The 25236-nt window shown below is 39.9% G+C and overlaps 7 protein-coding genes across 11 annotated transcripts; 3 read left to right on the top strand and 4 right to left on the bottom strand.

Annotated features, from left to right (window-relative positions):
- The first annotated feature begins 1548 nt into the window (after positions 1 to 1548).
- Positions 1549 to 3366, top strand: LOC133836226 (O-phosphoseryl-tRNA(Sec) selenium transferase). The gene is made up of 4 exons (XM_062266591.1): positions 1549 to 1771; positions 1826 to 1955; positions 2017 to 3048; positions 3108 to 3366. The coding sequence occupies exons 1-4, from the start codon at positions 1619 to 1621 to the stop codon at positions 3251 to 3253; spliced, it is 1461 nt and encodes a 486-aa protein (XP_062122575.1). The 5' UTR covers positions 1549 to 1618; the 3' UTR covers positions 3254 to 3366.
- Positions 3250 to 6627, bottom strand: LOC133836224 (myosin-2 heavy chain, non muscle). The gene is made up of 3 exons (XM_062266590.1): positions 6238 to 6627; positions 4342 to 6180; positions 3250 to 4286 (listed from the first exon to the last, which is right to left on the bottom strand). Exons 1-3 carry the CDS (start codon positions 6352 to 6354, stop codon positions 3339 to 3341), a joined length of 2904 nt encoding a protein of 967 aa, XP_062122574.1. The 5' UTR covers positions 6355 to 6627; the 3' UTR covers positions 3250 to 3338.
- Positions 6628 to 7598: 971 nt separating this feature from the next.
- LOC133838268 (regulator of gene activity) lies at positions 7599 to 12773 on the bottom strand. Of its 4 annotated transcripts, none has more exons than XM_062269330.1 (8): positions 11657 to 12773; positions 10170 to 10305; positions 9905 to 10101; positions 9592 to 9832; positions 8435 to 8971; positions 8165 to 8369; positions 7930 to 8094; positions 7599 to 7860 (listed from the first exon to the last, which is right to left on the bottom strand). In XM_062269330.1, the coding sequence occupies exons 2-8, from the start codon at positions 10300 to 10302 to the stop codon at positions 7641 to 7643; spliced, it is 1698 nt and encodes a 565-aa protein (XP_062125314.1). In that variant the 5' UTR covers positions 10303 to 10305; positions 11657 to 12773; the 3' UTR covers positions 7599 to 7640. The 4 variants fall into 4 exon arrangements, with proteins under 4 accessions (XP_062125314.1, XP_062125313.1, XP_062125312.1 ...); XM_062269329.1 differs by having other exon boundaries at positions 9905 to 10104; XM_062269328.1 differs by having other exon boundaries at positions 9574 to 9832; positions 11657 to 12772.
- A 132-nt stretch (positions 12774 to 12905) lies between these two features.
- Positions 12906 to 16047, top strand: LOC133838267 (another transcription unit protein). Its single transcript, XM_062269325.1, has 4 exons — positions 12906 to 13161; positions 13220 to 13283; positions 13349 to 13967; positions 14023 to 16047. Exons 1-4 carry the CDS (start codon positions 13131 to 13133, stop codon positions 15301 to 15303), a joined length of 1995 nt encoding a protein of 664 aa, XP_062125309.1. The 5' UTR covers positions 12906 to 13130; the 3' UTR covers positions 15304 to 16047.
- Positions 15746 to 23243, bottom strand: LOC133838276 (CDC42 small effector protein homolog). Its single transcript, XM_062269338.1, has 3 exons — positions 23106 to 23243; positions 17916 to 18314; positions 15746 to 16746 (listed from the first exon to the last, which is right to left on the bottom strand). Exons 2-3 carry the CDS (start codon positions 18252 to 18254, stop codon positions 16738 to 16740), a joined length of 348 nt encoding a protein of 115 aa, XP_062125322.1. The 5' UTR covers positions 18255 to 18314; positions 23106 to 23243; the 3' UTR covers positions 15746 to 16737.
- LOC133838273 (DPH4 homolog) lies at positions 21565 to 23238 on the bottom strand. 2 transcript variants are annotated; one of them, XM_062269336.1, is made up of 2 exons: positions 23106 to 23238; positions 21565 to 22220 (listed from the first exon to the last, which is right to left on the bottom strand). In XM_062269336.1, exon 2 carries the CDS (start codon positions 22218 to 22220, stop codon positions 21597 to 21599), a length of 624 nt encoding a protein of 207 aa, XP_062125320.1. In that variant the 5' UTR covers positions 23106 to 23238; the 3' UTR covers positions 21565 to 21596. The 2 variants fall into 2 exon arrangements, with proteins under 2 accessions (XP_062125320.1, XP_062125319.1); XM_062269335.1 differs by lacking the exon at positions 23106 to 23238 and adding an exon at positions 22282 to 22405.
- Positions 23244 to 23533: 290 nt separating the features above from the next.
- On the top strand, positions 23534 to 25145 carry LOC133838275 (large ribosomal subunit protein uL13). The gene is made up of 3 exons (XM_062269337.1): positions 23534 to 23688; positions 24085 to 24325; positions 24690 to 25145. Exons 1-3 carry the CDS (start codon positions 23668 to 23670, stop codon positions 25043 to 25045), a joined length of 618 nt encoding a protein of 205 aa, XP_062125321.1. The 5' UTR covers positions 23534 to 23667; the 3' UTR covers positions 25046 to 25145.
- The last annotated feature ends 91 nt before the right edge of the window (positions 25146 to 25236 follow it).

Raw genomic sequence — 25236 nt, forward strand, 5'->3', positions numbered from 1 at the left:
ATAAACTGAAACAATTTTGAAAATAAGAAAAGTTTATTTTTTTTAGCTCTAGATAAGTACTTTAATTAGAGCTAAGAATGGTTTTGGAATTTTCTTTCTGTTTTGTTTCCTGTTGTGATAATTGCAAAAATTAACCAATTCGTACGCAAAACCAAAAAATAAACGAAATTATGTATTTTATCGGAAAACAGATCAAGTTCCTCAAAACAATCTTAGCTCTAAATAAAGTGCTTATCTAGAGCTTTAAGAATAACATTCACTTATTTTTAAAATTGTTTCAGTTTATGTTATTTTCACTGCAGTGCACTGTAAAAAGTCTCGCACGGGACAAATTTCGCCATGGAATTACCCATATGTTGATTTCTAGTAAAAACTGCCACAGAATAACATTCAAGTTCCGCCTAGAGCTCAAGTCGAGTACTTTAACAAAATATTATCGTGGCTTTCATCCGACTAGTTCATCTACAATTTACTCACATAAAACAAACACAATAACATTATTGCAAAAACAAATACAAGGCTGCCAAAAACGCTTCAAGTTTTCTAGACGGCTTTTTCATCAAAGATCTACCAATCAATAAGTTCGTTTGGCGTCACAACATCTTTTTTGAAAAGAGGTGGTTTTGGATCAGTGGCGCAAACCGATCCTAAAAGTCGGCATTTGTGCTTTCCTTAGCATGGTCTATATTATTCTCAGCAAGTGCTTTGAGTTTGTTCTTGTGTATTTAAGGTTCGATGCAATCGAAGTTGAGGATGACAATAGGTTCGCCAACGGAAGACTACTTCCGCTCAAAGTTACACAAACCTATGCAGGCAGCATGGAATCTAATAAACGCAGCCTTGTAAGCAGCAATTCTAAAATCAATTAAATTAAAAAAATTCTTAATCTCCACATTGAAAGGAAATAATAGCTTACATCGTCGTTTATCTGTTTCTGATTACATGTTTATTGAAACAATTACTTTAGCTGAAATGTGCCTTGAGCTCATCCACTTTTAAACTTACCTTATAATTTTGTTTACCGAATTTTACCAATACCGTCTCTAGAAGGGCTATATTATACATTTTTTTTATTCTGCATTTGTTTTGGATTTAACATACTTAATACTATTAACAAGACAAGTATTATTTTGATTTTAGCGGTGCACTTTTAATAATAATAATTTTTGGTGAACTGCACACTTTTTCAACTTCCAACGACTGCAGCAGCTAACGCAAGTACGAAGACAACACACTAAGGACAGCGAATAACGGTGCTTTGCCCGTCTAGAGGCATTGATAAGCTCTGTAGTAATGCACTATTTCCACTGTTCTCTGTTCTTTTACGCTCGAACCTACTTTTTTATTAAAGAACCGAGGTGTTCAACGCATAATATCAGAATGGTCTACAACTCCTCGTCTTTCCCACCTAATTTAATAAGCCTGACAAAAAATACGAATTAAAGAAAAAACCAATGAATTTTATTTTAATTAGTTTAAAGTAATAACGATTAGTGCACCATCATCAAAAGCGATACTTCTAAATATATCGATAATGCTCAGATTTCTCAAAGGAAAAGTTTTTGCAAAGTGGGTGTCCAAATCATCTCAGTGTATTCATTGAGTGTTGATCAAGGGTATGTTGGTAATATATAGCCCAAAAGAACAAGATCATAAAATGAATTTCGAAGACATAAAAATACCTGGGAAACTGGTGCCCGACAACTATTTGCAGCTATCCTTGGCAGCGCGGCGCCAGAGACAAAAAAACTTTAAGGAATTGCTAGAAAAGGTAAACAAATGTGAAAACGGCAATTACTGATCTCAATAAAAATTTAATTTGTAGCGTAAATTGCCAAAACATGGTTGGAAAGATGTGGAAATCGAAGCTCTGGTCCATGAATTGGCCACACTCGATAGCAACAACTTCAGCCACAATATTGGTATGGGCGAGCGAGAAGCGCGCATTGCTTGTAGTAAGTAGATTGATACATTCAACAATAAACATTATAGAAAATGCTTTGAAATTTTTATTAGATCTGGTTGCTCGACGTCATTACAACTTCGGACATGGCATCGGTCGCTCTGGGGATCTGCTTGAGGCGCAACCAAAAGCCGCCGGCTCCACGCTTCTGGCCAATTTGACAAACGCGCTGCTGGTGGATCTGCTGCAAACGCTGGGCATGCGAAGTTGTCGTGGCTGCCTCCTGGTGCCAATGGCCACCGGCATGACTTTGTCTTTGTGCCTCTTGGCGCTTAGCAAACAGCGACCTAATGCACGCTTGGTTCTCTGGTCACGTATTGATCAGAAATCCTGTTTTAAGGCTATCACCGTTGCAGGTTTGCATCCAATTATCATCGAGACTTTGCTGCTGGATAAGGCGCAGTCCTTGGTCACAGATGTGGCCAAGTTTCGGAAAGAAATCGATGAGCTGGACGCCGAAAATATCCTTTGTCTATATACGACCACTAGCTGCTTTGCTCCTCGCAACATTGACAACGTCGTGGAACTGGCGAAGCTGGCCAAGCAAATGGCGTTGCCGCATATCGTTAACAATGCTTATGGACTGCAATGTGAGCCAATAGTTGCGCAATTAGAGAAGGCCTTAAACACGGGACGCATCGATTACATTGTGCAGAGCTCGGACAAGAATCTTCTAGTGCCAGTTGGTGGCGCAATTGTGGCCACCGGTGATGAGGCAATGCTGAAGCATCTGGGCAGCTGCTATGCAGGTCGCGCTAGCAGCTCACAGTCTCTGGATGTCCTCATGACGCTGCTCTCGCTCGGTCGGAGTGGTTACGAATCTCTTCTGTTAGAGCGCAATCACAACTTTGAATATTTGCAACACCGACTGCAGGAATTTGCTGCCCAAGCCGGCGAAATTGTGCCTCAGTGCGCAAATAACGGTATTTCGTTAGCTCTCACACTGAGCTCATTATGTGCTAATCCTGGAGACCATCGCAATGCTCTCACTGAACTGGGATCAATGCTGTACACACGCGGAGTCTCCGGCGCACGAGTTGTGCCCCCTGGAGACGTGAAGTGCATCGATGGCTACGAATTCAAAAGTGAGCAGAAATAATTACAAATTATATGATTTCCATACTATAATTAATTGCATTTCTAGATTTCGGTTCGCATCGAGACGAGCAACTGAAAGTGCCATACTTGACAGTGGCTGCTACACTGGGAGTCACCAAAGCGGAGATCGACAGATTCTTTGAGGTCTTGCACAAATGCTGGGCCCAGCTGAGTAAATCTAATGCTAATTAGTGATCAATAAGGAATGTATTTATATATTTCTTTTTAACAATTGTGTCACCTGCAATTTGGAATACACTTGGCATAGATAATATAACTACCGATTGCTGGGTTCATTCTCCTTATTCTTCGTACTAGTTTTGGCCTTCGGTACCTGATATTCCTGTTGCTGCTGCAGTTGCTTGCTTTGTAAATGCTGATGCATTTTCGCCTTAATCATGGCTAACGAATCGTGATACTCCTGCTTGATGCGATCGAGCTCGCGTTTCATGTAAGCATCCTTGTCGTCAGCATAGAGCTTATAATTTTGGGCAGTTCGCTTGGCGCTCTGATAACGCTTCTCGGCAATGCGCAGCGTCTCCTCGTTGCTTTCGTGCAGTGTCTGCATCTTCTGCTGCCAGTGTTCCTCCAACTGTCCCATCGTATCCTTTTGTTTATTCCATTCTGTCATTAGGGCTCGCATGGAGCACCGCTCCGATTCGATGCTCGCATGTTGCTCGTCCATTTCACGTATCAAGTCTGCAATGCGCTGATTTTTTGCCTGCAACTCGTCGTGACACTTTTGCAGCATTTGCTTCTGCTTCTCATCCTTGTCACACAGCAGCTCCTTTATTTGATCGCGCTCCGCAAGTATTGTTTCTTTGAGCAAATCCACCTCGGTTTGGCGCTGCATCAGATCGCGACAAACCAGCTGATAGTCACGATGCAGACACAAACTACGCTCCTCCGCCTGCTGCAGACGCGTCGATGAACGCTTCAACTCGGCGGCAAACAATTTGGCCATCTCATCACGCACTCGCTGCTCGATTTGTTTGACACGTGTCTGAGAGAACTCTAGCGATGCTGAGCCTTCTTCCGCTCCCGCTCCAGCATCACCAGCGGCTCCCGCTTGTGGCACCGGACTGTCGTAATGCTGCTGCAGCTTTAACTTCTCCTCAAGTTCCAACTTAACTGATTTTAATTGATCCAATTCAGAGGACAGCTCCGTAAGTTGCTTTGCCTGCAACGAGCTAAGATTCTGCAACTTGAGCATCTGGATTTCCATCTGCAATTGAAGATTAATAGTCAGCACACAGTCTAATGTTTTCATCAAAACTCACCTTGGTAATCTCAGCTAGCTGTTCGCTGCATTTGCTGCAATTACCCGTCGCACCTTCCTGGGATATCTTTTCTAGGTCGAGTTTCTGTTTTTCGTATTTCAAGCGCACCGTCTCGAGATCTCGTTCATGCCGTTGCTTCTCCGCTTCGAGTAGCTTGGCCAGCTCCTGTGCTTTGAGCTCAGCCAGCTGCAGATTGCACTGAAGTTGCGCCAACTGTTGACGCTGCTCTTGCAGCTCCTTCGAGCTATCCAATTCACTTAGTTTGCGCAGCTGATAACTGAGACTTTCCTTGTCGTTGGCAATGTCGGTGTACAATTTCTTTAAGCGATCCACCTCGCCCCTGGAATCCTTCAGCAGTATCTTGTGCCGCTCCAGCTCCAACAACAAGTTATCAGCCGTTGAACGCGTTCGCAGCTGGCTATTCTCATCTTTAAGCTCATTGTGTTGACGCTGCAGCTTCTCATGCTCGCGTCGCAACTCATCCAACTCCATATTAGCTTTCTCCAAACGCTTTTCGATCTCTTGACGCTCCTTTGTCAATTCTTCAAGATCACTGTGGAACTTTCTGTCACTGAGTGAAGCATTCTGCTGCCGTTCCTCTAATTGATCCTGCAACACTTTCACTTTGGACTCCAGGCGCATATTGTCGTCCTTCATGGTGGCCAACTCCACCAGCATTTTGTTCTCAATATTGCGTTGCGAACGCAATTCAATATTTCGCTCATCTAGCTGCTTCTCCAACTTGCGCACCTCTTCCCGTTTGCTCTTCATCATGCCAAAGGTGCGGTACAGATCCTGTTTGAATTTGCTGAGACGTTCAACAGGATTCGATGGTGTGCTCACCATTAGCTGATTAGCTGGTAACTGCAGCTTGGCTTGACTTGGGGACTCTGATACATCTGATTGGTGCTGCTGCATAAGTGTGTCCATTAAATCCATCTCAGCCGAGGTGCCATGCAAGCGATCCGTCAACTCGGCAATCGTCTGCTCCATGTTGCCCATCTGCCTGTGCAGATCGGCGATACATTGCTGCTGACGCGTATACTCCGCCTCAAAGGTGGGAGTGGCTGTCAATTGGTTGCAGCGACGCTGCGCTACATCCAGCGCCGTATTTAGCTCGTTGATCTTGTCGGCCTTGTCCAGCAGCATGGTCTCATGGCTCGACTGCAGCGCATTATAGCGCATGTGCATTTGGTCAAGCTCCTGCTGCTTCTTATCCAGCTGATCCGTCAACTGACTTAGCTGATGTTGGCTTAGCTCCGACTGAGCGCGATGCTGCTCTTCCAGCTGTTTCAGTCGTAGCTCGGCAGTGTGGTCGTCATGTCTGTGCAGATCACGTTCGACCATCGCGTACTTGCGCTGCACATCGTCCAGTAGCGTTTGTGCCGTCTCCAGCTTGCCCACCAGCTGTGTGTTTTCTGCCTCTAGCTTCTTTTTATCACTACGGAGTTTGGCAACATCATCCTCGAGATGTGAACACTTCTCCTTGCTGTCGACGAGCAATTCGTGGGCATGCTGCTTCTCCCGTCGCGCCCGCTCGAGCTCCGCCTCTGTGATGGTTACACGCTTAAGGTAATCGTTTGTTTTCTTTTGCGCCTCCGTTGCTAGCTTGTTGATGTTACTCAGCTCGTGGGTCTTCGACTCCAATAGCATTTTCAGCTTATGCATTTCATTGCTACCATTTGCATAATCTAATTGCTGTTGGTGTTGGGGTTGTGCCGGTGGAAGCGCCGGCAAAGGTGACAAGAGATTTGACGGAAAATTTGTAGTGGAGTCAATGGTGCTCTCGTTGTCGTCGACATCCAAATCATCAAAAGCATTCTCCAATAAATTACCCAGCTACAATATACAAGAAAACTGAAAACATAAAGAGGCGGGTCGTCATCATCTACTTACCTCCGCTTCACGCCTTTTTTGATCCTGCAACGCTTCTTCTTCTTCCTGCCGCTCCAGCGTTGAGTTGACTTTTAAGGTCTCTGCTCCCTGGAACAAGCTAACTCCTGGGGTGTTCATTTTTCTGCCTTTTAAATTTTTCTTTTTGTGTTTAGAGTTGAATTTAATTTAAATTTGAATTTGAGCAGAAGGCGCATCCGCAATTTGTTTACTTTAATTTTAAGCTGATTACGCAGCTTCAGTCTTAGCGTGTGATGTTACAAATAAGCTGACCATTGAAAACAACATTATTTTAGCAATATACAAAAGAGATACTACAATGTTCATTAATATGCACAAAATTAAAAATGTATAATATTGGAATATTATGCTTTAGATTTTTTAATTGATTGCAAACAGAAATCATCGTTGATTAGTTTATCGATAATTCGATTTTTTTAAAATTATTTCAACATAGTTTCTTTTGCCAATCAGGAAGAATATTTATAAATTACAGAATATATTTTGGTATAAGATTACTTTGTGTAGTAAAGAACTGTGCTAAGATGCAATTAACATTTGTAAAATATTTGATTTGGCGCCAAAGAGATATACCAACGACAGATTAATCCCCACCTGGTTACACTTTACAGTATATTGGCAGCGTCGCTGCAATTCGTTCACGGAACCAGAACGGTCTTAGGAACTATTTTTTCTGTTCGGCTGTTAATTGCAATATTCTGTTAAAACTTAACATAAGTATATATGTATGTATATCGCAATACAATTTTTGCATATTGATAAATTCGTGAATGTTTTTTTTTTAAATAACATATTACTGTAATCTTCACTTCCAAGCTTCTTTTCACCATACTTATGAAGACAAAAGAAGCTTAAGATGAACTTATAGCAACCATATATGTACATACATATATATGTATGTATTTTGTATATTTTGTAGCCCACAATCTGAGTTCAGACATAACTGTATTGTCCTAGCTGTTGACGCTGATGAAGAGTATACATACGTATGAATATAGTTTATAGGGTTAAAGACATATGTACATATATTATTCTGACTTTCATCCCTGGGATAGCTGACATAATTTTTTTTTTTTTTTTTTTTAATTTTTAACTATTCCCAAAAAACCTATTTATTTTCAAATGCAAATCTAACCGATAGAAGCTCACTTGCATATTAACAGCAAAATTTCCATAGCTTCAAATTTGATTGACGAGTTTTTAAATAGGCTATTTATTGTAAACCATCCTTTATGCAAATACTATTTATGTTATTTCCCACAAAAATATCAAAACCCACAACGTCAAAAACAGAATTTTCAATACTGCACAACTATACCAATAATAAAAACAAAGTTTTGCAGAAGTTTTGTTTTACTTTTTAAATTTTTTCGTTTTTATTATTATTATACAGACTTTCCATTCATAAACGCACTTACATTGGGACATTTATCTAATTTCTCGGCATCTATTTGGAAAACCTTGGACAAACGTTTCCAACTTTGCGCATCAAAGTAATAGAAGGTGCCACGCTCTTTTGTACCATTTTTTTCATATTGATTAATGCCAGGAATTCGAGTTATCCAAATCTTCTCCTCCACATGATATCGCCATTCGCGACTATGCCTAAACATACGATAAAATGATTAATTCACTCTCGCAAAAAATATGCTTCTACTTTGAAGAGCCACTTACAATTCAGAAGCTGCCATTAATTGCATTTTATCGCCGATGTTTGTATAGAAGAGGAAAAAGAGCAGATCTTCTTGCAGCACTTTTAATGCCGGCGCTGTGAGCTTATCTCTAATCGCAAAATTGATCAGATATTCGGGTGGCACGTTGTATTCAACGTCTTGTGCTCTGTGGATTACAAATCATTCGACATAATTAATATGAAGCCCTTCAACCAGATCAAGAATCCTATAGTCACCTGCAGGGCTGTTCCACGAACGGTCCAGCGAATGTTGGATGCAAACTCTCTTGTGAATTTAGATTTAATCCCAGGCCCGTTAAATCCGTGCCCAACGATAATGTCACCAGATTGGGATCCGTTTCGGCTGCTCTTATGAATGTCAGCAGACCTACCATGCCAAACTGATTGTTCACCATGCTCGCTGGTATATTTGTGACCTTGCCTATTACAGTTTGATGATGGAAGTTTTGTTAGATTCAGTTTTACACATTTCTATTGTACGCTTACCATCTGGCGATGTTTGTACGCCGCTTTTCACAAGCTTATCATTGCTGGAATTATCGTTCATATGGTCGCCGCCAGCTCCGCTGCCAAGTCCTCCGCCAACGCCCATCATAGCATTTTGCCCGGTGACGCTATTGACACCACCGCCGCCTCCGCCAGAGCCAACTAGCCCTACATGCGTAGCACTACCAACTCCACTTGCTCCACTACTGCCGCCGCCGCCACCTCCAACAACAACACCGCCAAGTCCACTGCCAACGGCACCAAGCCCATTGCCCCCAACAACTGCACTAGCAGCACTTGAACCTCCGCCGCTGACCACAATGGAATTCATCGTCTTTTCCGTGCCATCGAGATTGTTCTCTGCAATGCCACTCCCACCAATGCCGCCGCCACCAGCCGCGTTTCCAATGCCACCGCTGCTGCTGCCTATCGCGTTCGTTGTGCCATCCGAATTCTGGGTGCCCGGTAACGCTGGAAAGTCTTCGTTAGACATCGTAAATTCCGACTGCTCCGACGTCGGTTGTTTCACCATGCCGACTGCAAGGAGCATCAAAACTCGATCAGTTGAATGAGTAAACACAAAAAGAAATATGAACTATTTGTAATCGGGGACAAAAATGCAACAATTTACAACGAACGTTTCACATACAAATTCTATACCAAAAGATTATTACAAACACCACAATATTTTCGCTTTACAATACAATAAAATTGGTTTTACAGTCCTGATGTTTAACTCAGTCCAAGTAACGTGGAGAACTATCTTATTGATCGATCGTGCTATATCGTGTTCACAAGTACCAAATCCCAACAACTTCTCAAAATTCAAAATTTAAATTAGTCCGGGAATGGATCTAATAGTATTAAAACAGAAAACATTGGATGTACTGAAACCAATCCGAATACCAAACAGACATATTTCAAAATTAGCGCAGTAACTACGGTTCAAAGTGACTAATTATATACATAATTATGTTTATATATGCTAGTAGAAATATATATAAACATCAATATAATTATACCTTCATAACTATACCATAAGAAGCCTTAACCAAAACCATAACCAATTATAATCTTATGACAAGACATTGTAACAGAAATTAAAATTAAATAAAGTTGGATTTTTGATTTGAACTCACAAGAGGTAAAGAAATTACCGTAGGGTTTGCTGCCCGGCGGCTGGAGGGGATTCGATTGGGGCAGTGTTTGATCATTCTGACCGCGTGCATTCGTTAAGGATGGAAACTCTGTTGGATCGAGCAGCGCTGGCGTTGATGCGTCAGCCCCATTGCCACCACCACCGAACACATGAAAGTTATTTAAAGGACCACCCCCACCGCCCCCGCCACCTGTTCCATAGCCGCCGCGGCCGGACTGCATAAAGTTGCCCATGTTCGACTGCAAAATATAATTTTTGCACAAAGTGATTAATGATGAATATGAAGCACAGAATGATTTTGTAGCACTCACCATGGGCCCGCTGCCCAAACCCTGCATGGCACGACGCTCCACGAACGGCCGCTGGCCAAATAGATTCGAAGTTCGATTGCCACTCGATAAGGCGGGACCGCCGACCGATAACTGCGCATTGCGATTTGGCGATAACTGTTGCGGTTGTTGTGTTTGTTGACCGTAATTCGTGGCGCCTGGATAGGAGGTGGCGAAATCTGCTGCAACATTAAATAAATTTAGGTTCTTTAATCTACTTAATTAGTTAGTTAATTAAATAACTTACCGGTTTGAAACATGCCGGACGTAGGTGTTACATGACCAGACATAGAGCTACCACCAAAGCCGCCTGTTGTTCGGCCCGTTAAAGCTGCGTTTGCTATGCTTCTCGGGGGTTGTTGAAAATTTAAATTCGCCATAATCTAAATAATATACAAAATACCAAAATTAATTAAAAAGAAACAAATATTTATGCAGTTGATTGGTGATACCGAGCATCATGAAGTTGCAATTGATATAAAAATTGTTATATTTTTATCGATTTTATAGCTACCCCCCCAAAAGGAACCAAACGATATTTATCGCTGGATTGCAATGTTTATCGAACATTTATTCAATGCACTGTTGCCGTTGCTTTTGGCGCGAACCCAAAACGACACCCAATTGGACAACAACAACAGATGCAGCACAAAAAAATTCGAGGCCGGCTATTGTTTATCGCTAGGGTGAGTTAAATTAAATAAGTAGACAAGAGGTGTGCTATGACAATGACTCATTTAGATCGAAGGAGAGCTAACAAACAGCAACCAGAGCGCTTATGATAACAAACTGGTAGCATTTAGATATAGATAGACAATTTCTTGTTGCTCGTCAAATCAAAAAACGAATCACAACATATGCTGCGTTTAAAAAAATATGAATAAGTCCCTAAATCGAGGTTTTCTTTACTTTCATACTATCATTGATATGCAAGTGATTTTTATTTAAGCTACTATTGCTGATATTAAAGCCAAGGTCGCTGGAACTTTACATAACGCTTATCGTACATACAGGCTGAACAATAAAAACTAATCAGTCGTTCAGACGTAATAAAGCTGTTTAGCTGTTACAGCTAGAATAATAAAAGTGGGAGATAATGTGAATCGAGTACTTAATACGCAGGTAAACAATGTCGTATGCATTTTACAACACTGTTTTCAGATTTAATGGCTGCGCAACCAACTGTCAAAAAATTAAATGCAATTCGCATTTAGTGATACATATTTGTAAGGGCAAGTATTTTGTTCTCTAAACCAGAATGACAGGATGCGAAATAAGTGAGCTGGTGAAATGGAAGACAGAAATAAAAAAAGGAGCCGCCATGCACTTGTCTGATGGGCACTCGTAGTAGTGTGCGTGTACGAAATACAAGAGATGAAACACTCACACATGCAGTTGCAAAACGAATTTTAAATTGCTTATGCATTTGTATGGGTGCTGTTGCCAATCTCGAAAACAGCCTTTTACAATTTTTACGAACTCGTCTGTGGTTCTTATTGTATTTACACAGCATCAGTCGATGCTGTTGATCGCTGTTTGTAACTTCATCAGCTGACCAGCAACGTGCATTTTACAACACTATTTTCGCTTACAGCAAACTAACTAGCTACGAATTCAACTTTGACCAATTAGCGTACAGGCATTCAGGGTTAGCCTTGAAAGCAGCATTAAGTACCAATAGCAACAACATGATGAAGATGGAGACGAGGGCGAAGAAACAAATATACAACTTACCTAAATGAACGTTGGATGATAATGCTGATTCCACTGTTACTGCTACTGCTGTTTGCCAACTTCTGCTACTACCAACAACATACACTGAATGTTTTGTTCTCACCGCATTTAACATTCCAAAGCGACTGGGACTTTTTTTTTTGTTGCTGACAAAGACGCGCTGCCGCTGCCGTCGTCGTCGTCCTAGCGCCGTTTATTTGCCCCAGCTGCAGTATTAACAACTGAGGTTGTTTATGTTAACGTTAAATTTTAATTCCGAATGCTTTTTAGATCACTTGATGTTGTTTTAACAGTTACAAATAAATGGCACTCTCACACAACAGTACATTTAGGATACACGCTCACGCATACGCATTAACTAATACACATTCACCCACGTCGATGCCGTCGATATAGAATAATGATGCGCAAAGTGCGGTGTGGCGAAGAGGTTAGTTGGTATTTTTCCGCGCCTTGTCGTCCCTATGTATATTTCATATATATAAATATGTATATATATATGGATGTAAGCACACACACGCGCTGTCTATAACAATGTGATGGTGAACTTTACTTCGTCGTACTTGCCCGAGAAAGAAGGAAGAAGTACCGAAGGTTTTTTCTTCTTTTTCTTTTTTTTTACATGCGTTCCTTTCTTTGCCTTTGCAGAAAAGCGGCGGCGATTAAACAAGTTGGATTTCTGCTTTAGGGGCCACAATTGTGTAAAACTTGAGTGTACGCGTTTTAGTTGGTGTTTCGAAATGTTTTATGGGTTTATGAATTGTTTTGCTTCCACTTATGTATAATATGTTTGTAAGTAAATAATTGTTCGCTATTGCGCTGTTGCCTCTGCTTCTTCTTCTGCTGCTGCTTTTTGCTCTGCTTCCACTGTGTGTGTGTGTCTGTCTTTGTTTTCTCAGTTCATTGAAATTTCACCCGAACGCGAATTTGGGGTAAATTCGCTTGACAATCAATGCACCTTTCACGTTGTGCACAATCGACCGCACTTTAATTAAACACAGGCAAATGCCTTAAATTTACAATTGCAATGCTATAATCAATTTTTGTGCGCTCGAAAAACGCTTAAAATGTACACAAAAAATGTTCCGCAAAAAACTTTTGTGGCTCGTCACATACGAATACAAACACACAAAAGACGGGGACGGATAATTTTTATCGATGTTGCAATGTTATCGATATATGCGATAGTAGCGTTCTCACAGCCACCAGGGTTGTCTTGGTGTCTTTTTTTTTAAAGGAGACCAATGCACGCCAAATAATAAAATAAATAGTGTATTATAATAATGTGTGTTAACTAAATTGTTTCATTTTGTGATTTTAACATAATCAAAAGTTGTTTGAAATTTTGTACAAATTTATTTACAACTATAAACAACAGTGGATCCGAATTAATCGATTGTTGACAACAGTTTTGCATGCGGCATTTTAAGTTGTGCATTTTCCCTGTTTTGCAATAAATAATTCAATATAAAATATGGCTGATCCGAATTCAGATGATGAAAGTGGTAAATATAAATTGCATAGAATTGGCTGGTATATGTTTATCAACTTCTCATATTGCAGGTTCCGGTTCTGGAAGCAGTCGAAGTGGCAGTCGAAGCGTCACTCCGCAAGGCAGCGCAGTGGGGTTGGTTTTTAATTTGAATTGTGTAAATTGAGTTATGTGGCTTATTTGATATTACACTGTTTCAGCTCACCAGCAGGCAGTCGCAAGACAGGGAGTGGCAGCGATCGATCGCGCTCTGGCTCTAGATCCTCTGGATCGCGGTCTCGATCACGTTCTGTATCGGGATCACCTCGCAGTGCTCGGTCTGGCTCAGCTGGCAGTCGGCGGTCTCGCTCCAGATCGGCACACAGCCAGCATGATGAGGCTCCGGCTCGTTCCCGCTCTCGATCTCGCTCCCACTCTCGTTCCCGCAGCGCAACTCCACACAGCAAGCGCTCCAAGTCGGGCGGCAGTGGCAAAGAGGATTCGCGATCAAATTCGCCCAATCTGCAAATTGATGACCGGCGTGCCGCATCGAAGAGCAAGAGTCGCAGTCGCAGTGGTAGTCGAACCCCGTCTCGATCAAGATCACGTTCGCGCTCAAAGTCTGGAACACCGCGTTCTAGGCGCACATCGCGTAGCAGGAGCAGAAGCGGATCAGGCTCTGGATCTGGCAGTGAGATAGGCACGTCCCGAAAGAAGCAGAGTCGCCAAAGTACTTCGGATGGCGAGAAACGCAAAAGCGGCAGCGACAGCGATGCAACATCGCCGAAAAAAGCGAAGAAGGCACGCTTGATTGACTCTGACAGCGATGAGGATGCATCGGTAAGGAAGTAATTCTCTACTTGTTTCTCTAATTCAATTCTAACAATTAATGCAGCCTAAGAAAGCTCCCGCAGCTTCGGACATTTTTGGCGATGCGGATGACATCAGTGACGATGATGATACGGCCAAATCTCCAGCGGGCAGCGCAGTACGCTCACGTAGCCGCAGTCTGAGCAAGTCTCGGTCTCGTAGTCGTTCCGTTAGCCGCTCCCGCAGCCGTTCTCGCTCACGTTCCCGTGACGCAGATGCGCGACAAACACAAACAACAGCTGCCAAGGAGCTAGAGCCAGAACCTTTGCCCGAGACGCGCATCGAAGTAGAAATTCCACGCATATCCGCTGATCTTGGGAAAGAGCAGCATTTCATCAAATTGCCCAATTTTTTATCCGTTGTTACACATCCATTCGATCCCGAGACGTACGAGGATGAAATCGATGAGGAAGAAACCATGGATGAAGAAGGTCGTCAGCGCATCAAGCTCAAAGTGAGCAACACGATTCGTTGGCGTGAGTTTATGAATAATAAAGGCGACATGGTTCGCGAGTCGAATGCTCGCTTCGTTCGCTGGTCTGATGGCAGCATGAGTCTGCACCTGGGCAATGAGATTTTCGATGCCTATCGCCAGCCGCTGGTTGGCGATCATAACCATTTGTTTATTCGCCAAGGCACCGGTCTCCAGGGACAGTCGGTATTCCGGACGAAGCTCACATTCCGTCCGCACTCGACCGAATCGTTTACCCACAAGAAGATTACTATGTCTCTCGCGGATCGATCGAGCAAAACGAGTGGCATTAAGATACTCACTCAGGTTGGTAAGGATCCCACCACAGATCGCTACTCACAGCTCAAGGAGGAAGAAGCCAAGCTACGACTCGCGATGCGCACTCAGCACAAGGCGCAGCCCAAAAAGAAAAAGGCTGGCGCTGGTGAAGCTCTCATCGGTGGCGGCAATTCGTCCTATCAACATGATGATGGCAGTGATGACGAGAATGCCATTAGCCTTAGTGCTATCAAAAATCGCTATAAGAAGGGCGGCAGCGGTGGTCAATCGGAACCAAAAGCCTCAACCATTTACTCGTCCGATGACGACGAGGGCTCTGATTTTGAAGCGCGTCGCAGCAAAAAGGTGAATAAGGCCAAGGCTAGCAAAGCTCTACGCGACTCGGACAGCGAATCCGATGCTGGTAGCGGCAAAAGCGGAGCAGCAGGAAGTGCCGCAAGTGGAAGTGGCAGCGGCAGCGACAACGAGAGCCGCAGGAGCGGCAGCAAATCTGGCAGTGGCAGCGGCAGTGGCTCTGATAGTGGCAGCGGCAGTGGCAGTGACAATGATGATTAGTTTGTGGAACCCAGCGAAAGATTTATTTGTGCATGACTAAACTGAGAAATGTAAAAAATAATAAATTGGGCGGCATATATCAAATCTATTTACGTAAGAGATATCCCGATCTAAAATAATGAAATTGTGAGATACTGATTTTAGTCTCTGAGAGGTGACAGCGCTGTAAAGAGAAATCTTAAAATTAAAAGAAAAACATACTTTCCAATATGTATTTGTTTTGCTTTGATTTAAATATATTTTCCATAAATTATTCCTTAAATACTTTATTTTTTATACAATTAGTCTATGCTGCGTTAAACATTTACGATTTATGTGCCGTTAGTTATGATGGTATTACTTCTTAGTTATGTATGTAAATATCTACTATACAACTGAATTCGAAAAGATTCTCCAGTTTTTACGTTTGATGAGGGATTCTCCATTCGACAAAAGGTACACGTTCTACATTTGCATTTTTTATTGGTTTTGGGTTCTATAAATATATGTTATTATGTATACGCATCTAAAAATGAAGTTATTGCATACTGTTCTCGTAAACAATTAAATTATTCACTTTGACGGGTTTAGTCATATCTTTGAAAAAATGATTGTGCGACAATTTGTTGTCAATTCTTAAATAACACTCTATAAATGCTAAATCAGCTCTGTAAAATTGCTTTTCTAGGTAGACGTACATACATACGATATATTCACATACATGTATGTACATATATAGTACATGTGTTATGTATGTGGATCGGATTTATTAGATGTGTGTGGAGGGTGAGAAAATGCGTAGTAAGGCAGTTCTGTTCTCTAAAATTTTTGTTGTTTGTGCAATTCGATATAATATTTGGGGTTTAATCATCAATGTTATCTGATTGCATTAAGTACATGACTGACTGACTAACTGATTCACAACAGGTTCGCTCGTTCTCTGTATGCATATACAATGTATGACGATCTGCAGTCATCTTTTGCGATTTTTCATCTATATAATACTCACAAATGCTTCTGAAGTTTGGCTACACATGTCATGTATTAATACAGGCCGAATTCGAATTTCATCTCTCTTTTGATTAGTAGCACAAATACATTCATACTCAGGCACGCATACACACACACACCCGCACACACACACACTCTGACATGCAAACTCACATGGAGTCCATTGTCCGCTTATATTATTCACAATTCACATTTACTGTTGTGGTTGGTGTGTGGCTCCCATAAATGCTGTTTCCCCTCTCCTCACGTCCCCGCCTTTGCCCCAATACCTTCTGCTACTCTATATGCATTTTTCTCTTTTAGTCACCCTGATAACACGCTCGCGTTTAACAAAGAATTATGAATATGGTTCTTGTTGATGTAGTTGTTGTTGTTCTCGTCGTTTTTGTTTAAGAAAATTGCACAAAATGCATTTGGTAGCCATGTTGTAGAAAAGTTCCTTCATCAGCAGGCCTAAATAATGAAAAGAAAATATTATAAGTTTACATATAGTCGAGTGAAACAATTGTTTTTTGTATCTGTCAGCAGCTTAAATGATGTACTAGACCGTGGCGTTAAATGCAACTTTAACTGGGGCTGGGCTGAGTATAAACTGTTCACAACTCATCAAAGCACAACTGCGAGAGGGGGATGAAGCGGTAAGAAAGGTTGTTGTTGTCAGATATAATCAGCACTGCGGACCCCAATTAAATGGCTGCATATCACGCACGTGAGTGAATAATTCGACAAATTAAATTGAATCTTCAGTTGGGTGTGGAACTATCACTTGTATCACCTTGTAACAGCCAGTACAAAGTGTATTGAACTCTTCCAGCTATAAAGGTTGTTCTTGCCTTATATGAAATATAACCGAATACTTCTTTTCCCTCCCTTAATTCCTAATTTAAGTAAGCTTGAACTTTCTCAGAGGTAGTCAGAAATGCATGGTTATATAGAATCTGCTGTTGACACTGATTACCTTTTAGGATCAGATATACTATTCTACTATATTCCCCCCTTTTTAATACGCTTACAGTTGGCGCTTAAATATAACTCTCAAAATGTATAACGATCTTTATTCTAGTGAGTATTGATTCGCCTTGGGTCGCTTGCTTATTAGTTTATTAAAAGCACCGCAAACATCAACACAGACAGACAGCTAGCAACAACACTTTCTGTATTGATCGTCACCTTGCTAAAGTGTTGTTGGTCGTTTCAAATTGCAAATTTGCATATCGCTTGAAAACAAGTTGACTAACGCATACAATGGATAAAATGGTTCTAGAAATGAGTAGTCTACAGTTGATGTTGACATGAACGATAATGAATAATTTTAAATAACACGCAAGACTTTTAGGCATATTTTTGAGGACATAGTTCAGTTTGATTGAATCTTTTCGTAGATATTCCTTTTACAATATAAATAATAAAATGTGTTTTTATATAAAAATTAGAAATAAATATATTTGAAAATTTGTTATTCAAATATGGAACTACTTAACATATTGTTGAATAAAAACACTACAAATTAAAGTATATAATCATAAACCATGTCATTTTATACTTTCATAGTGCTAAGTGATTAAAACTCTCGATTACTCAGTGATAGCCACGCCCTCACTTCCATCGATCAGTTAACTTACATGCAGCGAATGTATCGAGTTTGTTTCGTAGCCGCCCTTGCTCTGCATTTGGGTTGAGATCGCATTGAGCCGGTTGGCGGATAACTCTACATCGGCAGATCCAATGTGCCCAGTATGCACAAAGTTTGTAGGGTTGCCGATCATGGAGCGATCGATGCGCAGGCGTTGATGGGGACGGCGTGAGGGGGATCGCTGCTGTTGGAAACAGCAGGAGAACCATTGCAGCCAAATCTCGCCAGTGGATGCCATTTTTTGTGCTACTTTTCCCGACAGCGGCTTTTCAGTCTTATTATTGCGTGGATTGTTATAAATGATGCCCGTGATTCCGGTGGTGCTCATGGGATTGACACTGCCGTTTCCGGCCAGATTGAAGTCTTTCTGCGCGAATCACGCGCTTTCCTGCAAAAACAAACACAAAACAGTTGCTGTTACTTTAAGTCCAAACAGGTCTGCAAAGCTACTACAAGCTTCTTTGAAACCACAACACCATACAATATAGAATTCAAAAACCAACGACCCTATCAACAAAACAATTTTAGTTCTTACTGATTCTCTGCTCTACTTGTTCCTCATCTTTTCACATGGCTACACCTCCAAGCAAGCTTTGAATTGATGAAGCTTTCGACCACTGAACGAAGAAAACGGCAGAAACCAGAATACAATACATTACATATTTGTTGTAAGCCTCAGGGGAGGTGGAATGGTTTGAAATAAAAAGAAGCAACAACAATTAATTGGCACTTTTAGGTAATTAAAATCGAATGAAAGACATAAAAAGTTGAGAAAGAGAAAAATTGCATGAAGTGTGGTAGAAACAAGATGAAATCAGCAGGGAATTACAAAACCTTTACGCTAATGAATTGTCAATACTCTTTTTTTTTCGATCTAATCTGAATAACAACTAAGAAAAATGTAGGTCTATTATTAAAAAATCAAATCCTATTTTAATGCACAAATTATCAAATATAGAAAATGCAAACAAAAACTTAGATATATACAGAAGTATGAATATATTTTAAATGAAAAGAACATTTTTATGAGATATTGAGATACAAAATATTAACATAGTCAAATTGATGCCCTTCCATTTTAAGTCTTTTCCATTGAAGTCTCCAAATTTATAAAATGGTGCATCACCATCTGTTTTTTTTTTTGCTTAGGAGTAAATAACTTGGATTACTTACATTATAATGATAAATTTGATGGAACAATCGGAAATATTTTTTAATTTAAATATAATTTTATGCAATTTTCTTAGATGACCAATTAAAAGAACTGCAATTAATCTCAATAAAAACGCATACTGAAGAATATTAAAATTTAATCCTCATAAAAATTGATCAAAAATTAAATTCTAATATATGTTAAAATAGACTAGCAAAAATAGACAAAAATTCTGAATTCAAAATTGCAATATTATTAATTATTAATTAATAATGGAACAATAACTACTACGTGTATTCAAGTGTATTCGTACATTGTATTTACTATTAATTAGAATCTATTAAAGAAGAACACACCGTGTCTTGAAGTAAATACTATTCTCTGCATAGAGTAATTTTTATTCTATTGTAAGAAATAAGACTGAAGCTAAAGCCAAGTGTTTGGCACAGTTTTGATTTAGTGAATGACTAACTGCTGTTTGACGAACTGTTGGTAATGTTGCCTTCATTAAGTGACAACATTTTCCACGCAATTTCCTACGTCACACAAACTTCTTGAGCTTTCTACGCAAGTTCGACACATAACGTTTGCCATGCACTGTTGCTGCTGCTGTTTCTGTTATTTTTGTTATTTTCTGTCGGTGTTTTATACATTTTTGTCTGCCTCTGCCATTTTCTTGAGCAATTAAAGCTGCTCGAGTGTCTTTAATGCGCAGTGAAAACGAAATGAAAGTGGTAGAAGGCAATGCTGACGATGGTGAAGGTGATGGAAAGAGGCGGGGATAGAAACGAAGACAGACTCATACATGAGGACGGTTGACGAGCTAAAGTTGACTTCGTTTTAATAGTGGTCATTGAACATATATTTACACATACATATGGATGTATGTCTGTATGTATAAAGCAATAGAGCAATAGCAACACGTAACGAAGAGAGCGAGAGAGATAGTGGGAGCTTTTGGAGGAATAGACATTAAATGTGGCAAAGCATTTACGATTTTTGTGTCAAAAGGTTATTAAAGTAAAAGATGCTAAATGGGGATAAGCAACATCACTTACATATGATTTTATAAAGTATTTGTATATATGTATGTACATATGTAAGTAAAAGCGCATGAGTGTGTGCAAGTTCATGCTTAGCCGCTTTTGTTTTACAAGTCAGCAGGCATAATTAATGCGTTGGAAATCGAGTCTGGGCTTTATCACAAATGGTGTCCGCAGCGGATGAAAAACGAAAGCTCAAGCACCGTTAATTATCTACATACATACCATGAACCAAGACGTCCAACATATAACAGCAGTAGAAAATAAATTGATAAAAATGAAAAAATAAACAATCAATTCAATTACTCTTTGCAATAATATCATAAACAAATGGATTTCCAATGAGCACTCCAATGCGTCTGTTTCTCTGTTGTGCTATTTCTCGCAATTGTTTATACATTTGTATTTTGTATTTGCTTATGGTTTATGGTTTTTATATCTTCTTGCAGTTGCTGACGTCATCAGAACACAGCAAAAGCAATAGCAACAGCTCGATATGCCGGCAAAACCCAGTCGAGGTTATTGAATTTCGCTAACAAAAATCAGACAATAAAATATTCAAAATACACCTTAAAAAGTGCACCTCAATATATGAATGAACATTTACTATCGATTTTTTATTCCCTTATTATATTTAAATTTTTATTTATATTTAAACTTTTATTTCTGTACAATTAATTTCGAAAAAGATAGCAATTAAATGATACTTGAATAAACATTTCTCCAATCTATTTGCCTTGTCTAATGTTGCAAAACTCTTTAAAAGGTCAACAATCTTTTAACGTTTGCAATTAAGCAAACAGCTGTTGAGATGATCTTAACATAAGCATGTTATGTGATGTTATGTGATGAAGTTAAAGTTAACATTGACTGTTAGACAGAATTTATAGCCGTCTTACAATGTTAACATGTCCTCCTCCCTCTCTGGCTCTTCTTTTTCATCCTCCACGTAAATTTTAAAAGTGAGTCATCACAAAAATAAGATTAACCCGCACTTGCCGGCAAGTTTGTTTGTCTTTTATTGTAAAGCAAGTTGGGGGAAACAAGATGTGGTAATTTGAATGTGACCCATATAAAATAGTCCAAAAGCAATTCACACGCGTCAAAGACGTAAACATTAAGCATTTATGCAAAACAAAATAAAAAAGGATATACCATGTATTTTGCACAACGGAAATGAGAAAATGTCTGCAATCCAAATTCAAAATACAAATATTACATCATTTTTGGGTTGAACAAGAAAAAACCAAAAGAAAGGAAGGGCATTAAATATGCAAGCGACGACGACGACGAATAACACAACCAGTTTCAGTTTTGCATGCAAAAGTTCAAGAAACCAATAAAACATACATTTTGGGATTCCATAAAACGAATCAATGCGATGTGATGACAATAAAACAATAAGCGCTTGATTCGATAGTATAATGAACAGAAAAAACAAGAACGGTATATAGTGATTGCTAGTCATCTTTTATTACACATTTATAGTCATATCTGCTGTATATTGTTTATTCGCAACTGGTTTAACAATAATCATCAAAGAACATTCACTGCACTCAACAATCATTTCACTTGCTTTCAGATGCTCACTCTCTCCCTCTCGTACTTGGTGTTGTTGTTGCGCTGACTCATCATCAAGCACATATTGACCGCCGCAGCGACAATTGTACGCATAGGCAAAGCTCAGAGTTGCCGTCTCTTTGTCTGATTTGTTCGTTTCAGCCCTTTCCTCCTCCTCGTCGTCCATAACTTGTACGCGCTGCATGTCGCTTAATGTGATTGTGGCATAAATGTTGATGTGCGTTTGAAATTTGGTCTGCAATAATTCGGCATCATAGAGTTTACGCTTTATGGGATCTTTTAGTGTATTCCAGGCCTTGTTTATCGCATTAAAATTGCTGTTGTCACTCTCTCGATTTGGGTCGTTCTCATTGGCATTTACAGTTACAGTTACTACTTCGCTCTCTTCACTCTGTTTTTGTTGTTGAATTTTATCTGGATGGCATTGTAGAATTAATTGCTTATAATTGCGCTTAAGCTCTTCAAAAGTTGCCGTTGTCGGTACATTGAGCAGCTTGTAGAAGTTTACGTTTGCCATCTGCAGAGAAAGAGAGCATAAATAAGACATAAACCATATATTTCTGTATTTGTATACTTACATTTAGTTTTTAAAAGTTTGCGAAAAAAAAAAATTTCACATTTTTTACTCGCGTGTTGATCATATTATACGACGTTTACTATCACTGGCTGAGCCGAACAGCTGTTTGTTTTTACGCACTGTTTTAATTGGAATTTCAATATTCAAAAATATTCTTTATGAGAGAAAGAGTACGAATAAAGAAGATATGCGCGTTGCTAGGCTGGAGAATTCATTAGGAAAATTAATACCGTTTTCTGGCTGTTCGAAAGATTCTCTTGCTATTTTGTCTCTACTAACTTGTCGTCATTGGCAACAAACACGCAAACACACATACGCGCGCAGATAAGTTGCCAAAAGTAGAACACTCAAATTGTCAAAAAGCAAGAGTCAAGCGCCAAATGCACTTGGAAAGAAGGAAACAAGGTTAACAAACTGGTTCGTTGAAAACCTCATATATAAAGAAAATAAGTAAAGCAGCAAAACGACGCATGCATTGACCCAATTTAAATTTGTTTGTACCACAAAAAAAACTTGTAATGCCAAAAAATGGGAAATGGGGAAAGGCAAAACAAAGAAAGAGACAGACAGAAAGGATGAAGATATGCGTTGAGGAGGGGAGTGAAAGAAACGTTGCATATATTGTGAACATTGTATGTTTGTAAAATGCATTTAATTAAAAGTAAACGCAAAGAATACTAATTATTATTTGAAGGAAATCAACGGAGTCCATATAAACATTGTTAGACATGCAACAAACCACAACACAAACCACACATAAAATATAAATAAATATGTATATTTGTATATTTCTCATTCGATGTTTCACATTAAAATAAGACTTGCCTTATAAGGTGTTGACTTTTTCCTGTCGGCAACAGAAACGTGTCGACGTTACTGCTTCTGCTGTGTTGTGCTTTTATGACTGAATCGATGATGATCTCGTTGATTTTGGGTTTTTTTTTATTTTGGGACCAGTTAATTGGAGAATTAGAAACCACAGCCTTTGCTTAATATTATTCTGTTGAACACAGCTTTTTGCACGAACACACTGCACACGCGATACATTTGCATAGCCATTGGCTGTCGTCAGCACCTTTTTCGAAATGTATTTATTTATATTTTCGTTCCATTTATTTACAACTTTTGTGTAAACAATTTTGGCACCGCGAACAACAACGATCCACCCCAGTCGAAGTCAAATCAAACCTAATAATAACTTATTTAAAAGTGTGACCGTGTAATGTTAAACTAAAATTATCACACATTGCAACACTACAATCGATATCGAAAAAGCATCCCTGTAGCAATCACCTTTTTGTGCTATGCAATTTTCCAAAGCAGCTCTGCCGTATGACGCCTGAACTGTCAAGTCGGTTTCCGCTTTCTTTCCGTGCGGTTCTTAAACATGACTGGTTTAACGAACAGGGTAAGTGCCAATATTTTGGCTAAAAAACCGTGTTAATGTCACCCAAACTTGAACAAATGTATGGAATTTGGTAGTTAAACCAATATGCTATGGGAAAATATGACATTTGAGTTAATTTTACTACGCTAAAGTGTTGTTTTAAGTGCGCGAAAGTTGGATCTGTGTACACGTGCACAACAAGAGCCTTTTGAGGAGGGTGATGGAAGTGCTTTAAAAAAATTGTTTGTACTTGAGTGCACTTTGCGTGAAATACGGTGAACATCTATGGCCAACTCATATTAATGTGTCAATATTTTCTGGGGTTTTCTCAGCTACGTACATTTGTTTATGTCTGACAATTGCACATAACCTCACTTAGTTCACTAGTTTCTAAAATGTTTTTCTCTTAATTTGCAGACCGTTGTTATTGATGGTCGCGGCCATTTGCTTGGCCGTCTGGCCTCCGTTGTCGCCAAGTACTTGTTGCAAGGCGGCAAGGTGGTTGTGGTGCGTTGCGAGGAGCTGAACCTCTCTGGTCACTTCTACAGAAACAAAATTAAGTTTTTGTCCTACTTGCGCAAACGTTGCAACGTTAATCCCGCTCGTGGTCCCTTCCACTTCCGGGCTCCCTCCCGTATCTTCTACAAGGCTGTACGAGGTGAGTGTTTCATCAAGGACTGACATTGTGTTGTTTACCATGATGTACCAATTATTTTACCTACATTATTTGAACGAAGAAAATACATGTAAACAAAACATGACTGAATCCTAGACACAACAAATATCTTACACACAAGCTACCAATGTATTTACTAATTTATATCGTTTTATTCCTAGGTACGTAAACGTGACTTATTCATGTCTCTGGTTTAAGTAAGATGTCGTGATGATTAATATTCTTACCTACATTATTTGAACGAGAAGCCGTGTAACAAATATTCAACTGATCCAATTTGATGAAATTTCTTTATATATAATGAATGTAATGGATATGAATATTAATCAATATTTTTCCTTTTCAGGCATGATCCCACACAAGACCAAGCGTGGCCAGGCTGCACTTGCTCGTCTGCGTGTCTTCGATGGCATCCCATCCCCCTACGACAAGCGTCGTCGCGTTGTTGTCCCCATCGCATTGCGCGTGCTTACTCTGCGTTCCGACCGCAAATACTGCCAGGTTGGTCGTCTGTCGAGCGAGGTGGGCTGGCACTACCAGGATGTGATTAAGAGCCTGGAGCGCAAGCGTAAGGCAAAGTTGCGCGTCACCCTCAAGCACAACAGAGAAATGAAGAAGTTGACAGTGAAGGCGCGCGAGAATATTGCCAAGGCTGCCGAACCTTTCAACAAAATCATTCAATCCTACGGCTACGAGGTTTAAGAAGCGCCACAACAAGAACATTTACAGCCGACTTTGCTTGTATAAGCGTAGCGTTTTTTAAAAGAATAAAACAACATCGTAAGTTTAAAAAAGGGATAAATTTGTGTTTATTATTTCATATGACACAAAACGGACGTGCTATTTATTGTTATCTGATTAATGTTTTCGTTCCTATTCGATACGTTACATCT

This window comes from Drosophila sulfurigaster, chromosome 2R (assembly GCF_023558435.1).
Source record: "Drosophila sulfurigaster albostrigata strain 15112-1811.04 chromosome 2R, ASM2355843v2, whole genome shotgun sequence".
Lineage (NCBI taxonomy): Eukaryota > Metazoa > Arthropoda > Insecta > Diptera > Drosophilidae > Drosophila > Drosophila sulfurigaster.

What these genes read in the sequence shown, in the direction of transcription:
- LOC133836226 (XM_062266591.1), top strand. Translation starts at nt 1,619, where the DNA reads ATGTTGGTAATATATAGCCCAAAAGAACAAGATCATAAAATGAATTTC. An exon ending in TTAAGGAATTGCTAGAAAAG is followed by an intron (nt 1,772 to 1,825) that starts GTAAACAAATGT and finishes TTTAATTTGTAG; the next exon opens with CGTAAATTGCCAAAACATGG. An exon ending in CGATGGCTACGAATTCAAAA is followed by an intron (nt 3,049 to 3,107) that starts GTGAGCAGAAAT and finishes TTGCATTTCTAG; the next exon opens with ATTTCGGTTCGCATCGAGAC.
- LOC133836224 (XM_062266590.1), bottom strand. Translation starts at nt 6,354, where the DNA reads ATGAACACCCCAGGAGTTAGCTTGTTCCAGGGAGCAGAGACCTTAAAA. An exon ending in AAAAAAGGCGTGAAGCGGAG is followed by an intron (nt 6,181 to 6,237) that starts GTAAGTAGATGA and finishes TGTATATTGTAG; the next exon opens with CTGGGTAATTTATTGGAGAA. An exon ending in AGCTAGCTGAGATTACCAAG is followed by an intron (nt 4,287 to 4,341) that starts GTGAGTTTTGAT and finishes CTTCAATTGCAG; the next exon opens with ATGGAAATCCAGATGCTCAA.
- LOC133838268 (XM_062269326.1), bottom strand. Translation starts at nt 10,302, where the DNA reads ATGGCGAATTTAAATTTTCAACAACCCCCGAGAAGCATAGCAAACGCA. An exon ending in TTCGTGGAACAGCCCTGCAG is followed by an intron (nt 8,095 to 8,164) that starts GTGACTATAGGA and finishes TGTAATCCACAG; the next exon opens with AGCACAAGACGTTGAATACA. An exon ending in TTAATGGCAGCTTCTGAATT is followed by an intron (nt 7,861 to 7,929) that starts GTAAGTGGCTCT and finishes TCGTATGTTTAG; the next exon opens with GCATAGTCGCGAATGGCGAT.
- LOC133838267 (XM_062269325.1), top strand. Translation starts at nt 13,131, where the DNA reads ATGGCTGATCCGAATTCAGATGATGAAAGTG. An exon ending in GAATTCAGATGATGAAAGTG is followed by an intron (nt 13,162 to 13,219) that starts GTAAATATAAAT and finishes CTCATATTGCAG; the next exon opens with GTTCCGGTTCTGGAAGCAGT. An exon ending in ACAGCGATGAGGATGCATCG is followed by an intron (nt 13,968 to 14,022) that starts GTAAGGAAGTAA and finishes CAATTAATGCAG; the next exon opens with CCTAAGAAAGCTCCCGCAGC.
- LOC133838276 (XM_062269338.1), bottom strand. Translation starts at nt 18,254, where the DNA reads ATGAGCACCACCGGAATCACGGGCATCATTTATAACAATCCACGCAAT.
- LOC133838273 (XM_062269336.1), bottom strand. Translation starts at nt 22,220, where the DNA reads ATGGCAAACGTAAACTTCTACAAGCTGCTCAATGTACCGACAACGGCA.
- LOC133838275 (XM_062269337.1), top strand. Translation starts at nt 23,668, where the DNA reads ATGACTGGTTTAACGAACAGG. An exon ending in TGACTGGTTTAACGAACAGG is followed by an intron (nt 23,689 to 24,084) that starts GTAAGTGCCAAT and finishes CTTAATTTGCAG; the next exon opens with ACCGTTGTTATTGATGGTCG. An exon ending in CTTCTACAAGGCTGTACGAG is followed by an intron (nt 24,326 to 24,689) that starts GTGAGTGTTTCA and finishes TTTCCTTTTCAG; the next exon opens with GCATGATCCCACACAAGACC.